At 44.7% G+C, this 14,411-nt stretch overlaps 1 protein-coding gene across 5 annotated transcripts in view; it reads right to left on the bottom strand.

Annotated features, from left to right (window-relative positions):
* KIAA1549 overlaps nt 1-14,411 on the bottom strand; it is a gene marked incomplete at its 5' end in the record, with an annotated part of 114,361 nt that overhangs the window by 12,517 nt on the left and 87,433 nt on the right. For 2 of the 5 annotated variants that reach the window (XM_082240356.1, XM_082240360.1), the window contains 9 exons: nt 801-853; nt 2,211-2,516; nt 3,132-3,276; nt 4,949-5,172; nt 7,197-7,402; nt 8,982-8,996; nt 9,650-9,774; nt 10,823-11,025; nt 13,238-13,282. In XM_082240356.1, the coding sequence (XP_082096482.1) occupies nt 801-853; nt 2,211-2,516; nt 3,132-3,276; nt 4,949-5,172; nt 7,197-7,402; nt 8,982-8,996; nt 9,650-9,774; nt 10,823-11,025; nt 13,238-13,282 (1,322 nt within the window). The remainder of the gene's footprint in view (nt 1-800; nt 854-2,210; nt 2,517-3,131; nt 3,277-4,948; nt 5,173-7,196; nt 7,403-8,981; nt 8,997-9,649; nt 9,775-10,822; nt 11,026-13,237; nt 13,283-14,411) is intronic. The other 3 variants (XM_082240357.1, XM_082240358.1, XM_082240359.1) reach the window with 3 other exon arrangements.

Here is a 14,411-nt window from a genome sequence, read left to right as displayed (position 1 = left end):
ACGTTTGACACAAACACAAAAGCAAACAACGCAGTAGCTACACGATGGTCAGGATGCAATTAGTCCAGGGGTCAGCTAACTTACGGCGCCTTGGGCCAGTGTCTCCAGCGCCAATTGCGCAGGAGGCCGGAGGGCAGGGGAGCGCGTGCCCATACGCATGCGCACATGCTATTTCCGATGCACTTCCGGGTCAGAGGAGCACCGGAAATAGCTTGTGTGCATGTGAACGGGCCTCCTCCGCCTGGGATGTGCACCGGAAATAATGCTTGTGCATGCGCAAATAACGTTTGTGCATGCGCACAAGCTATTTCCTGTGCTCCTTCGACCCGGAAGTGGGCAGCCACGCAGCGCAGCGCCGGTTAGAGCGGGCGGCAGCAGTGGGTGACGGGACTTGCCATGGGCCGGATAAACAAGTCCCTTGGGCCTTATCCATCCCACGGGCCTTAGTTTGTGGACCCCTGAATTAGTCATTACACAATGCACGAACCTAAGCTGCCACACGGGGCACTCCCTTATTTCTGCCACAGATCACTGGCCACCGTTGGGAAGGGAACAGCCCAACGACATCACACGAGACGCTGTGTGAAACCAGACATCAGCAGGAAAAGGGACTGAACCATGCAGCACCTGTGTCCCCCATCATAATGTCTAGTTAGCACCTCAAAATCTGGCACAAGATCAGGAAGAAAGAAGCATCTATAGTAACCATCTCCGACAGCTGCTGACAATTTCTGGTCTACTTGGAATAAATACATCAACTAGCAGAAACACATGAATCAAACAAACTGTCAGGGAACTACCTTTGTAGCAGGCCTGGAGCTGTTGGAGGAGTCATCCCAAATTCCATGTATCTCTGGGAAAAGACCATGCATCAGAAAAAAAAAAAACATTTTAAAGAGGGATTTAAAATTAAAATGATCCATGGCTCTAGTTTCTGAACATTTCTGAACAAATGAAGATTAAAAACCACTTATTGATACATCACAATGGCTGCATTCAGACATAACACTAAAACGTGGCTTAGTGATATGTCAGTGTGCCTAACCCCCTCCCAGGATCTGCCAAGAGATTGGTCAGAAGCATTTGCTTTCCTTTAACCCAGGCATAGGCAAACTCTGGCCCTCCAGGTGTTTGGGACTACAATTCCCATCATCATTAGCTAACAGGACCAGTGGTCAGGGATGATGGGAATTGTAGTCCCAAACATCTGGAGGGCCGGAGTTTGCCTATGCCTGCTTTAACCCCTACTTCTTCTGTCATCCAAACAGGGGAGTGCAGTTTAACATTAACTAGGGTTAGTTTTAAATCAAGGCAACTTCAAACCTTAGGTAACGAAGCTGGCTTGTTGAAACCAACCAGTTACTGTTAGCTAAAACCCCTGTTTGAATGGCGTGGGAACTCACAGTTAAGTAAAACGGATAGGGAGAATTTCTAAACACCCTCTCTCAGCAGTACTGGAGGGGATTAATCAGCCCATAAACAAGTAATCTTGTTTTTAGAAAGATGCGTTCTGAATTCTACTTGCACAACATTCACTCATAGTAATATATCTGAATTTTCTGGATTTATAAGCCATTACATTATTTACAGGGCTGTAGGTCTCTTCAGCCATACAGCAAATCAGCAGCATTCAGCAAAGCGGGGCAAGGTGGGAGGTGCTGTTTACATGGCTTCCCAATGTTAGGATCACTGCCACTCACTGAGACGGAGGTGGGTGAGGCAGCAGGGAAGTCAGCATGGTGCAGGCGCGATGGCGGAGCCAATCTGACTCTCCCACGGCTGTGCCTGCACTGCACCTCACTGCATCAGCCCTGCTTGCAAATTTTCTGCTAACTGAGCGTGGCTACACTTGCTTGCCAGCCTCACCTTTGTCACCACAACAACAGAATTAGTTTTATTTCATAAAAATTTATATGCCACTTGTAAAAAAAGCTCAAAGTTAGCTGTGGTAAGGTCTACAAACAGTGGATTCCCCCTGGTTGTAGCACCCTTATACAGAATGCATGCCAGGAGGATATAAGATTCAAGAGTGCTGGAAATCCATTACTGCATACACAGTAGAATTATACCTAAACCACCCCGAATCTTGGGGAGGGAATGGACTAGATATCTGAAGAGATAAAAACCATGAAAGCACAATGGCCGAAGTAAGGATAGGCTCTAAAACTGCACAGTGGAGTCTTGAAATGACCCCCAGCTGGGTTGCTTACTGTGTGTGTTTGACCATACGGTGACCCCCACTGGCTGCTGGGAGTGTCCCTCGCTGCTCGAACAGGAGTGTTTGTGGGCTGCCCCGCTGACCCTCCGGAGTGCGTGATGGCAGCAGAATTGGATGCTTGGCTACTTGGGGCCACCAGGGCGAAGGCATCATCCAGAAGAGAATGCATTGTCTGCCGGGCCTCTTCAATGGATGGCTGAGGAGGGATATATTGGGCAGGATGCGAGGGGAGGCCTGAGTACTTCCCCAAATCAGTTGAAGAAGGCGTCTGGGGTTCGGCAGGAAGGTCAGGATCAGACTGCAAAGGTAACAGGAAGATGGCAGCATAAGGAGGAAAGCACGGCCTGAACAGCTGTTATAATGTCAAAGTTCCCAGCGTTTCAAGAACGGTTTTACGTGTTGCAATGATGCCGTCTGCGTGTGGCATTTTGCACATCTACCTGCAGATATTACAAGGGATGCATGTGAATCATTAATAGCACATCCCTTTGGTGGTGAGTTGTGCATAATCCAAGAAGCACTGATGCCAACAAGAAACTGCAAACCTCTCGCTCAACTTTGGGTTTGCAGAGTGAATTGGTCCACAATGAATGAAGACTTCTTGAGTAGCCAGTTACACCTGCCCTACTACGACTACTACTACTACTACTTTTATTATTTATACCCCGCCCATCTGGCTGGGTTGCCCAGGCCACTCTGGGCAGGTACTAGATAACGGATTTGAGAAAGGGCTATGCACAAGGCGTTTGTTGTGAAAGCTCATGGTTTCACAAGGCTGTAATTCACAGTGGGTTCTTGCATTATTCAGACTCCAGCCAGCAAGGCTAGTGCTTCCTGAAAGCCTTTCCCACAACCCGCAACTTATCATACAAGTAGAAAGAAAGTGTTGCCTTCCAAAAGGTTTTAAACATACAATATATGCAGAGTTGTTGACTCCTGGAGGTCTCTTGTAAGTCCCATCGCTGTCAGTTGTAATTAGCCGGTCCTTGTCCGCATCCATTGGACTTCCATTAATCTGATGCCTCCGGCGCTGCTTCGGAGAACGTTTGGCTCGAGAACTAGGTAAAAATAAAAAGAAGGAAAAAGCAAAACATCTTAGGGCTTCCTAGGAGCATCCCAGTTGGGGGCGGGGCAATTCTGAGCCTTTTTTCAAGATAGCATCTTTCATAAATTTAAGTGTCTTTGTAGAATCTGAGCCAAATAAAAGCTTTTTGATTTTCTGAGCCTTTTCAGTTTCTATCTGTCTCTGGAAGCTCTATGCGGGGACTTTTAATCCATTGTTGCTGTTTATTGCTTTTATTTGTTGTGTTGTATTGCTTTTATTGGTGCAATTGGCCCTGAGAGTTTTGACCAAATCTAAATAAATAGATAAATATCACAGACAAATAGCAAGCAAACAGATAAAAGAGCCACATCACACGGAGCTGTCACCGGTCAAACTATAAAGCTGAATTAATGGTGTAAGTTTAACTTAGTCAGCTAATCAGTAATCTGGACACAAAGGCATCATTTGCACATAACAGAAAAACATGATTTAGTACTACATGGACCAATCAAAGCCTTGGGCTTGTGTGTCCCCACCAGGGATCCCGCTTTAAACCAAACTGGTTAGTTTAATGTTAAGTCAACTTAAAACAATGGCTTTTGCAGTTGGGATAATACGTTAACCAGTATGTTTTCTTTTCAATAAATATTGTTTATTAAATATTTCTTAGTTTACAAAAATATGTGCATTGTCTCTTTTTTCATGTTGTGCTTTCTACAGATCAGTTTCATTTGTTGTGAGACTAAATTAGTGTTGCATGCAGTAATAGGCTGGGGGGAAAGAGGGGGTGTGGTGAGTGGGGGGGGGGTGGAAATGCTTTAATTCTCCTACTTAGTCTTTAAGCTCCTGTTTGTAGCGTGCTGAGGGGGCGTTAACCAGTATGCTTTAAACAGCATTCCTAAGTTGTACATAACGTCAAGCTGAAATTCTGAAACTAAACTCAGATGTCCTTCTCCTGCCGATTCAGGAAGCGAGGGGAATGTGGAGTGTGCAAACCTTACATTATGAAGGTTTGCTCATGTAGTACATTGGTAGGGAACTACTAGCCCACGGGCCATTTTCAGCCAGCCACACCTGCCTGTCACTTACCTGCCACTTACATGACATTAGGTGTGGGACAGGTAAGGCCACAGTTGCAAAGGAACTTTCAGGGGCTTAGAGGTTGCTTCCTATTGTTCCTTTGCAATCACGTCTTGCTGTGAGGCCATCCTGGCTATGAGTCCTGGAAGACCTGCTCCCAGGTCTTTCCCCACCTGGCCTGGGAGAGCAGGGCCCTGACTGACTCCAGCTACAAAAGCTGAGGCAGCTGAAGAGGCCAGAGACCACCTTGGCTGTCTCTTACCGCAGACCCAGGTCCTTGAGCCTGAGCTTCCACAGCAGCCGCCCACCATGAACTGCCACTGGCAGGGCTGGTAGCCAGAGTAGCAGCTATGTTCTATGCTTATGATAATACTTTTATCCTCTTGCTAATTGTGCTGTTTTAAATGAGCATTTTATATTTGACTTCCTTTAAGCGTTTATGATAAAAAGTACCGTATTTTTTGTTAAATGTGCATTCTGTGGTTGAGTTCCTGTTCTGTCTAATCTCCATGCCTACCTTGTTATCTTTTATGACAAGCATTTGCACACTTTCACATTTAACAGAGAAAGAATTCCATCCCCGGCTGTCTCTGTGCTGCTGTTACCTCTTTCTGTGTTCTATGAAGACAGTAGGCATATTGCCTCCAGGGTCCAAGATCTTGTCTATCTGCATCTGCGCCTTGCGGTACATTCTCTGCTGCTCTTTGGTGTCGATGATAACCATATCATCCACGATCGGAAACTCATAGTGTCCTTTGCGCTTGGCTCGAAGTCTGATCTTGTTGCGATGATGCTCAATTTCAGATTTATGCCTCAGAGCTGTCTGTATCTTGAAAAAAGAAAGAGAGGAGCATAAACGTTTTGGAACGCACAACTTCTCTCTGCTTTGATGGGAAGTGACTGTGTAGAGTTTGGAAGCAAAATGCTGAATGGACCTCCAGCTTACACCTCAATATCTCATTCTCCAGCTTGCAATTCATTCACACTCATTCCAGGTAGAAGAATTTTTACATACCGCATAATGATTAACACAGCATGGGTAATTAAGAGACAGAGGGGAGGAACACACAATGCTAATAAAAAATGTTTGACAAGCTGCAAATTATACTTCCTGCAGGTTGCCATAAAAGCCCAGCAGCAAGGAAATTAGAAGAGATCTAGACTACAGTTATAGGTGAAGCTTACACAGTGAAAAATGTGTGGGTGTGCATGCATGCATGCATGTGTGAATGCATGCTTACGGATTAAAATTAGACCAAACAATCTCATGGTTGGCACATTCCCACTAAATAGGAGTTTATTTGACAACATTCACGAATATTTGGTATGTTTGGTAGAAATATGAACCTTGTCTTCCAATATATTTAAAGCCATTCATTCTTTTTAACGATTTCTATTATTATTTTATTATTTTATAATCTTATTCTTCCTGTTTTTAAATATAGATGGGGTGAACCTACAGAATCAGTTGCTTGCTGCAATCAGCCCTTTGGAACTTTCTTCTCTGTTACGGTGGTTTACTTTTAAGGAAAGGGCTGGTGCTGTGACGTTTTTAATGTAGCGATGTGTATGTGATTTTTTAAATATGTACTGTATATATTTTAACTGTACTAAAGCCTAATTTTTTAAATAAAATATACTGCCTCTGACAGCGGAAATGGGGGGTGGATGGGTGGGAATTAAGAGGCACAACTCAAAATACTTCCTTTCTTAGTGCATAACAGTAAGAACTATCCAACTCGGAGGAAAACACCTCTACTTTGCACTAGACCTGACTTCTCAGGGTGCAATTAAGTCTCCTGTGCCTGTTTTGGGACTGACTGACTTGTCACATGATCTTCACTGCAGAGATTCAGAATTATCTGCTCCAGTGGAAGCTGAATGGAAGGAATCAAAATCAAAGCATACAGAGAGGCCATGTTCATCCATTTCCCCTCTTCCCCCATTTTTAATCTCCTCCTTTCATCAGTGTCTGGACAAAGGCTTGCTGAGGGTTTATTGCGCTTCACATTTGTCTCTCAGTCTGCTGTTAGTAGGGACTGGCAAACGTTCCCTCTCTCCTGGCTGAACATGGGGACACACAATAATAAATATCTGCTTTCCCTGCCCTTCCCTTTCAAACATCCCCTGCAGAACTGGGATTTACGCTAAGGAATTGTTGCATGGAAGAAACTGCTCTTAGAATGGAAGAAGCTTACTCCCCTCTGCTGTTCACACTCCTGTTTCCCTAAGAACCCACACACTTGCATGGCTTAGTTCAGCAAGGTAAGGCTGTGGTCGCATTCAAGAGTAGGATTACTAAAACACAGGTGCCCAGGTTTGAAAGAGGAGGGTCTGTGAGCCCTGAGATTCCCCAGCTGAGCTCTAGACACTCCAGGTGACACTCAAAAGGTAGATCATGGCATGCAGCAAACAATTCTGGGAACTGTGGTTCAGTCAACCTATTCAGTCATTCCCTTTCCTCAGGGAATCTTGGGAACTGTGGTTCTAAGTGGGTTGGGGAGGGGAGGAACTAGGGATCTTTATTAAATGACTTTTCTTATGTCACAGCTACACCATACATTTAAAATGCTCTTGTGCCGCTTTAACAGTCATGACTTCCTCAAAAGAAGCCTGGGGACTGTAATACATTAAGGTTGCTGGGAACTGTAACTCTGTGGGAGGTCTCACTATCCTTAAGAAACTACTGTTCCCTGGTTCTTTGGGGGAAGCCATGACTGTTAGAAGATGCATAAGAGTGCTTTACTTGTATGGTGTAAAAACAATATTTTCTGTATGTCCATGGTGTATCTATGCTCTTAGTGCAAGGTGCTTTCACAGGCTGTAAGGCAGTTTACCGAACGGATTGATTACCTCCTTGTTAATCTTGTTGGTCTCTGCTACTCGGTCAGCAAGTGGCTGGTTCTGAATTGGAGGTGCTGTGATTGGCTGCATGGCAATCAACTGAATCTTGCTAGGAACCCTTCGGCTGACCTCAGAGGAGCGTGACATTCTGTCCACATGCTCAAAGATGGAGGCTGAAGAGTGTTGCTCTGTTCCATTGCTGATCTGCGGAGGGCCTGAATTTTTAAAAGTATGAATGAAAGGTAGTAAATATTGTTTCAAGCCCCAAAGAAAGGAAGGTTTTGCAAAAAAAATCGGCATCAAGAGATTGGCCCACCATCTGAATTACACCTTTTGAACAAAAACAAATTACCACAGTACTAATAACATGAGTGTACAGGGTTGTCACACACACACACACACACACACACACACACAGAGAGAGAGAGAGAGAGAGAGAGACAGACAGACAGACAGAAAGACAGAGAGAGAGAGATTGTAAGAAGACAGGCAAGGCCTTTAGATAATTGTTCTGTTCTCTGTGCTCATTCTTTGATTAGATGTTGCTTGTAATATTTTGAATTGTTCAATGATTCTCTTGTTTTCCTGTACTGTACACCAATTTGGGGGCCCTTGTTTAGGGCTCAACAGCAGTCTAGAAAGGCCCTTAAAAATAAAAAATAAATGGCTTTGTTTTCCTCTGGGCGACTCACACTGTTACTTGAATATTTTGAAGCTAGTTCTGCAGTGCTTTCAACATCTCTCAGTCTCTCTGTCTCAATCTGTCTGTCTGTCTGTGATTGTATCACCCTTGCAGCTACAGGTTTAAGTGTGGTGTGGGGTAGAGGAGAGCTGAGAGCAAGAACTCTTCTATTTTGTGGATGGAAAAGGGCCTACAATAAATACACCGAGAAAGACAAATAGAGGGCAGTTCAAACGCTGTACACAGTACAAGTTAATTAATTCCTAGAAGGTTTATCCACTACAGCCAGAATCGCTCCTTATGCCAAAAATAGTTTCACTTCACTTTCCAGGGTTTAAAAGGTTTTTCTTATAGAAGCCACATGATAGTTCTCAATGAACAGCCCATTTAATCTTTGGCAAATTGAGAAGATGATGAGATTGAAAAAGGCTGGAAAAGGCTAAACTGAGATGGACAATACAATGCTAAACGTATTACATGAATGAGTCTTGTGTTCTTTCCCGCTTTGATGTGGCTTATGGGCTAAATACGTGCATATAACAATACCCCTGAGTTGTTGTTTTCATTTTAAGGAGCACAGCAAAGCCTTTTTTAGAAATAGGTAACCACACACATGAAATTCTGTGGAGGGTGAAAGAAGCATTTGGAAATACCAGGTGGGTATTTCTGGCTACCCCATTCTATTTTTCCCTTCTCAAATAGGACTTGTTTATGAACAGTGGGGCGCTATTACACCCGTTAACATGTATCCTATAGAAGGGAGAGGAACAGTTCGACAACAGAGCCCATGTTTTGCATGCAGAAGGCTGAGATTCAGTTCCTGTTGTCTCCAGTTGAATAGCCAGGTAGCAAGTGATGTGACAGACGCCAACAAGAGAGCCGCTTTCAGCCAAGAATAGGTAAAACGGAAGCAACTTCCTATGTGCATATAATTAGTTTATCCTTTACTGGCAGATGGGATGCCTTTAATGGTTCCCATTGGCTAGAACATGAGGAAACATCCAGAAGCCAGCCCTAGCTATTAGGCACCGAAAGCCAAGCCCTCTCCACACACATTTACAATTAAGACTCTCTCATCGTAGGCTTATTGCACATTTTTAGGGGAAACTTACCCACTCGGTTTACTCCTGGAGCATCAAGAGAAAGATAAAAACAGTGTCATTATAATTCAGCAAGTAGTGGCAGAAGGAGAGCCAGATGCTCCCATAAAGAACACAGGTATATCAATTTCCAAATTTCAACAAAAGGGAGTTGATTCAAATGTTTAAAAAAGCAAATGGCACAGGTTTTTTATGAGTGCGCACTAGCAATGCAGAATGAATGCATGCTTCCATGATGCTTCACTGTGAGATACACAGGGGTTTTTTTGAGGTGTGATTGCTTTAAACCACCTATCATCACCACCATCACCACCTGCATTCTGGAGAAATGCGCTGCATTTTGTTGTTGTTGTTGTTGTTGTTGTTGTTAAGGACTGAATCAGATCTGAATGACTACAGCACTGGGATAGAATACCACACAATTGTACAGACATCGTGGCTTAAAACTCTGTAAGCTGTCTGTTCAGTGTGGCTTTATTCAACTGCATCATTTAAATGTATTTCTCTGTTCTGTGATGTCAATTTGCCTTCTAGCCGTGTGGTATATATAAATAATAATAATAATAATAGATGCATTTCAAGCTGCGCCCAGACAAATGACTCAGCAGATTCCCTATTCCTGGCACACCTGTGTGAATGGAGACAGGAAGCAGAGTGTGGTGCATGAGAAGGCAACATACCAGACTTGTTGACTCTGTGTGGCTTCACTTCATTTGCAGCTATCTGTGGTCTTGCAGGCGCTTCTCCTGTTTCTCGGCCACTGGACTGCTCACTTGCCGTGGAGTCAGCATCTGATGGGGAAACTCTGCAGGCATCAAACAAACAAAAATTAAAATGGCTGTATATTATTTTGCATGTTTAGATTTCACCTTTCATCCATGACAGAACCTAAGGTTCTCAGGTGGCTTCTCATTCAGACACAAGACTTGTTTAGCCTCTGTAAGCTTTCTATTCCTCTGCATTGTGTTTTTAACTGATTTAATGCTATGCAGCCTGATTTCAAAGTGCTTCCTGTTTTCTGACTCTATAGTTCTGTTTTATTAATTTATGTTGTTGAATTTTTACTGTGGTGGTGATTTTTTTTTATTTAAAAAGAACTTGTTCTTATTTATAAGCCACTTCCATACTTTGGTTGTATGCAAGCCTATAAATAGTATCAATCCATCCATAAACTAAAATAGACCCTCCATATACAGAGGGAGCCAACTTCTAGGAACTGGGCTCACTGTAGCCCCCTCCCACATGCTAAACATGCACTGGCTAGTGCTGCTCTCAAGACTTCCATGTGCTGAGTGCATGTGACCCTTAGCAGATACCCATAGGCATTTGGGGGGAAGAGCTGAGCTGGCACAAAGGGGTGGGGCTGGGGTGGGGCCAAGAAGCATTTTCTCTTAATGGCACAAAGGGGGCTTTTGTGGCTTGCTAGTCTTATGGTCTCCATAAGCAATCCAACTTGGAATTGAAATGAGCATTTAAGAGGTGAACAAGGCAGGGAATGAAATAATTAACTTGGACTTTAGCTATGAATTGACTTCTGTCTGTTTACCCACCAGGTTGTAAAGGCTAGAAAGATCAGACAGTTTAGATGTGCAATCACGTTTAGTGCCCACATGCCCACTGCCTGTCCTGGCTCATCTCATACTTCTAAGTGAAAAATCACTACAATTAAGAAGCGCAGCAGAAGAACCTAAAAAAAGAACGAGACACAAATCCTGGTGGATTAATGTAAAAGGCAACTTCCTGAGCAAAGGCTATTCAAACTGAGAAATAAAAGCCCTTATGAAGCAAAAATAATCCCCCATAACTAATTAACTTTAATCTGTGCCAAGCAGCTTCTCATCAACTGAACTGACCTCCCTCTGTGTCGGACATTCTTGGATGGCTTTGAAGAGATCTTTGCTTTGGGGCTCGGCAGGTCACCGTTTTCGGAGGGTGTGGTGTCCTTAATTGGTCCCGGTAGAGGAGTTGGCTCATGTATGATCAGGATGTCATCTTTGTTGTGCTGCCCTAAATGCTGCTTTGCAAAATCAAAGCCCTTCACACTGGGGGCTTGCAGCTAGAGTGTTTAAAAAAATTAAAAGGGAAAGACAAAAAATAATAATGAGCCAACATGGTAAAACATGCCAACTAAAATCTGCCTGATAAGTCCTGCAGGATGACATAATACGACGAAAACAGAACAGAAATACATGAACTACCAGGGGTGGGGGGTGGGGAGAGACACCCTGAAAATATGGGTGTGATCTGGATTTTTGTTACACAAAGTTAAACCACTTCTGCTGTCCAAAATCAATATCTTGTGAAAGAGGTCCTGAACTGCCTCTTTGAACAATGTCCGGAAGCAAAGCCCTAAAAAAGGGACAAACCCCACAATGAAATACAAAGTGTGTGTCTACAATGTCCAGAGGCACCTCTCTCACACAAAAAACAACTGGAGAACATGTTCCCTACAGGGCAAATTATGGGGAAAGGAGGAAGATATGAGTAGGTGCTACAAAGATGCCCAGAGGCTTGAGAGGCCATTGGGCACCATTGCCTCCTCCCGCAATTTGGCATTTCTGCTTTGGACACACCTTCCATTTGCTCATAATGAACTAGTCTGCATATCACACTAAGTTACACTTTCTTCTGAACCGCAGCTTAAACTCAAACAAGCCCCCAGCCTCCACGGATGCTGTTCACGGTACAAGCGACATTACAGCAGAGCATGCTGCCTTGTATGAAGCTGGATTGTGGTTTGTTTGAAACACGAGTGGTAAATCCAATATAAGCCATGGTTCATTGTTGGCTTATTTCTGGCTTGCCACTCATGGCTTGTTTGGAACAAACTGTGACACAAGTGCTAGTGCATGAATGGTTGACCACACGGGAGTAGAATGGAAAGAAACTATGCGACTATGGGGCGCGGCGCTCATCTCACTTTCAGGCTGAGGGAGCCGGCGTTTGTCCGCAGACAGCTTTCCGGGTCATGTGGCCAGCATGACTAAACCGCTTCTGGCGCAATGGCACACCGTGACGGAAACCAGAGCACACAGAAACGTTGTTTGTCTTCCCGCCACAGCAGTACCTATTTATCTACTTGCACTGGTGCGCTTTCAAAATGCTAGGTTGGCAGGAGCTGGGACAGAGCAACGGGAGCCCACCCGGTCGTGCAGATTCAAACCGCCGACCTTCCGATCGGCAAGCCCAAAAGATTCAGTGGTTTAGACCACAGCGCCACCCGCATCCTATAGACTGGAAAGAAGGGCAGTGTTAAAGCGAGTGGCAGGTAGAAACTACCAGTTTTTTAAAAAATGGCAGTTGGGTTGAGGAGTGGTTGTGAGAGACAAAGTGAGAGGCAATGGAAATCTGTGTAGAAAGCTTTAAACTCTGTATATACTACGTTCCGTAGTAAGATATATGTTTACATTACAGTGGTACCTCTGGATGCAAACGGGATCCGTTCCGGAGCCCCGTTCGCATCCTGAAGCGAACGCAGTCCGCGTGTCGCGATTCGCCGCTTCCGTGCATGTCTGTGACGTCATGTTGACTGTCTGTGCATGCACAAGCTCGAAACCTGGAAGTAACACGCTCTGTTACTTCCAGGTTGCCGCGGAGCGCAACCCAAAAATACTCATCCCGAAGCTACTTCAATCCAAGGTATGACTGTATAACATTGCATTCCGGTCAAGGTAGATGTTAGGTAAGCCTATTTCACCACGATGTCTTGTGTATTTGAGTAAGAATATAAAGAGAGAGCCCTACAGCTCTCTATAAAGTCACTTATGTGGTGGTATCAGGTATTTTAAGAGAAATCTGGGCACAGCAGAGTAGCTGCGGGACTGACCTTTGTGACCACCTGAGGACAGGACATTGTAGGGGACCCCAGGAACGGCACATAAACAAACCACGATCCGGGTTGACCCATCACAGCAAACCAGACTATGATGTTGCTGTGCCACATGCAGCACCCAGACGGGTGAGGGAAGCCGCACACGATGTGGGAAGCATGTTCATGATTAACAAACTGTGCCTTACAGTGCAAGAGCGTAAACACAGTTCATTCTCATTTATTCAATTTACCGGGGGGGGGGGGTGTCATTCTTAATGCAAACCTGAGATTTCCAGAAATGCAAACATGTACACATAAATCAAATACACAGAAATGTCATTCACGTGTTCTATTAGTTATGTTTGTGGAAAATAGCATGGAATCTTAATTTTTTTCAGCCACACAACATTAAACAAAACCAGTTGCTTACTACTGAACAGTATGGTGTTCCCCCTACCTTGTCTGTATTGCGTAACAGGTTGGAGAAAGCTGCACTCTCAATCTGAACCAGCAGATGGGGATAATAAGCATTAAAGACAAATATGCTTTCTGTCTACTTCCTTGCATATTATGCAGACAGCTAATGCAATCAGGCTTTCGGGTCAATAGTACAGACGCAAGTAGGACCCTGCAACAAAAATCTCTATCCCTTAACAGAAGTGCTCCTCTTCAGGATCCCAGCCAGCTAGGCATATTTTCCTGTGGGATATTACAAGCTCTTAGGGAAATGGTGGAGAACCTGTGGCCTGCAAGAAGTTGTTTGGATTTCTAACTCCCATCAGCCCCAGCCAGTACAGCCAGTGACCAGGAATGATTGGAGTTATATGGGAGCTGCATCTTGAGAGCCACAGATTTCTCACTCCTGTCTTAGGGACCTAAAAAAGTCTATTTACTCTTCCCCATCCCAATTTCCCATTCTTCTTTTCCAGCCGACACCCTGAGAGCACTAAGCATGATCAGTACTTATGGATGGCAGCTAACAGATTGAGGTTGAATCCTGGCAAGACAGAAGTACTGTTTTGGGGGGACAGGAGGTGAGCAGGTGTGGAGCACTCCCTGGTCCTGAATGGGGTAACTGTGCCCCTGAAGGACCAGGTGCGCAGCCTGGGAGTCATTTTGGACTCGCAGCTGTCCATGGAGGCACAGGTCAATTTTGTGTCCGGGGCAGCTGTTTACCAGATCCATCAGGTACGCAGGCTGAGACCCTATCTGCCCGTGGACTGTTTTGCCAGAGTGGTGCATGCTCTGGTTATCTCTCGCTTGGACTACTGCAATGCGCTCACCTTTGAAGGTGACCTGGAAACTACAACTAATCCAGAATGCGGCAGCTAGACTGGGAACTGGGAACGGCTGCCGAGACCACATAACACCGGTCTTGAAAGACCTACATTGGCTCCCAGTATGTTTCAAACCACAATTCAATGTGTTGGTGCTGACCTTTAAAGCCCTAAACGGCCTCAGTCCAGTATGTCTGAAGGAGCGTCTCCACCCCCATTGAGGTCCAGCACCAAGGGCCTTCTGGAGGTTCCCTCATTGCGAGAAGCAAAGCTACAGGGAACCAGGCAAAGGGCTTTCTCGGTAGTGGCACCTGCCCTGTGGAACACCCCACCTCCACCAGATGTCAAAGAGAA

Source organism: Podarcis vaucheri, assembly GCF_965113315.1.
Source record: "Podarcis vaucheri genome assembly, chromosome: 10".
In the NCBI taxonomy this organism is placed as follows: domain Eukaryota; kingdom Metazoa; phylum Chordata; class Lepidosauria; order Squamata; family Lacertidae; genus Podarcis; species Podarcis vaucheri.
This window is presented reverse-complemented; position numbering and strand designations above follow the sequence as displayed.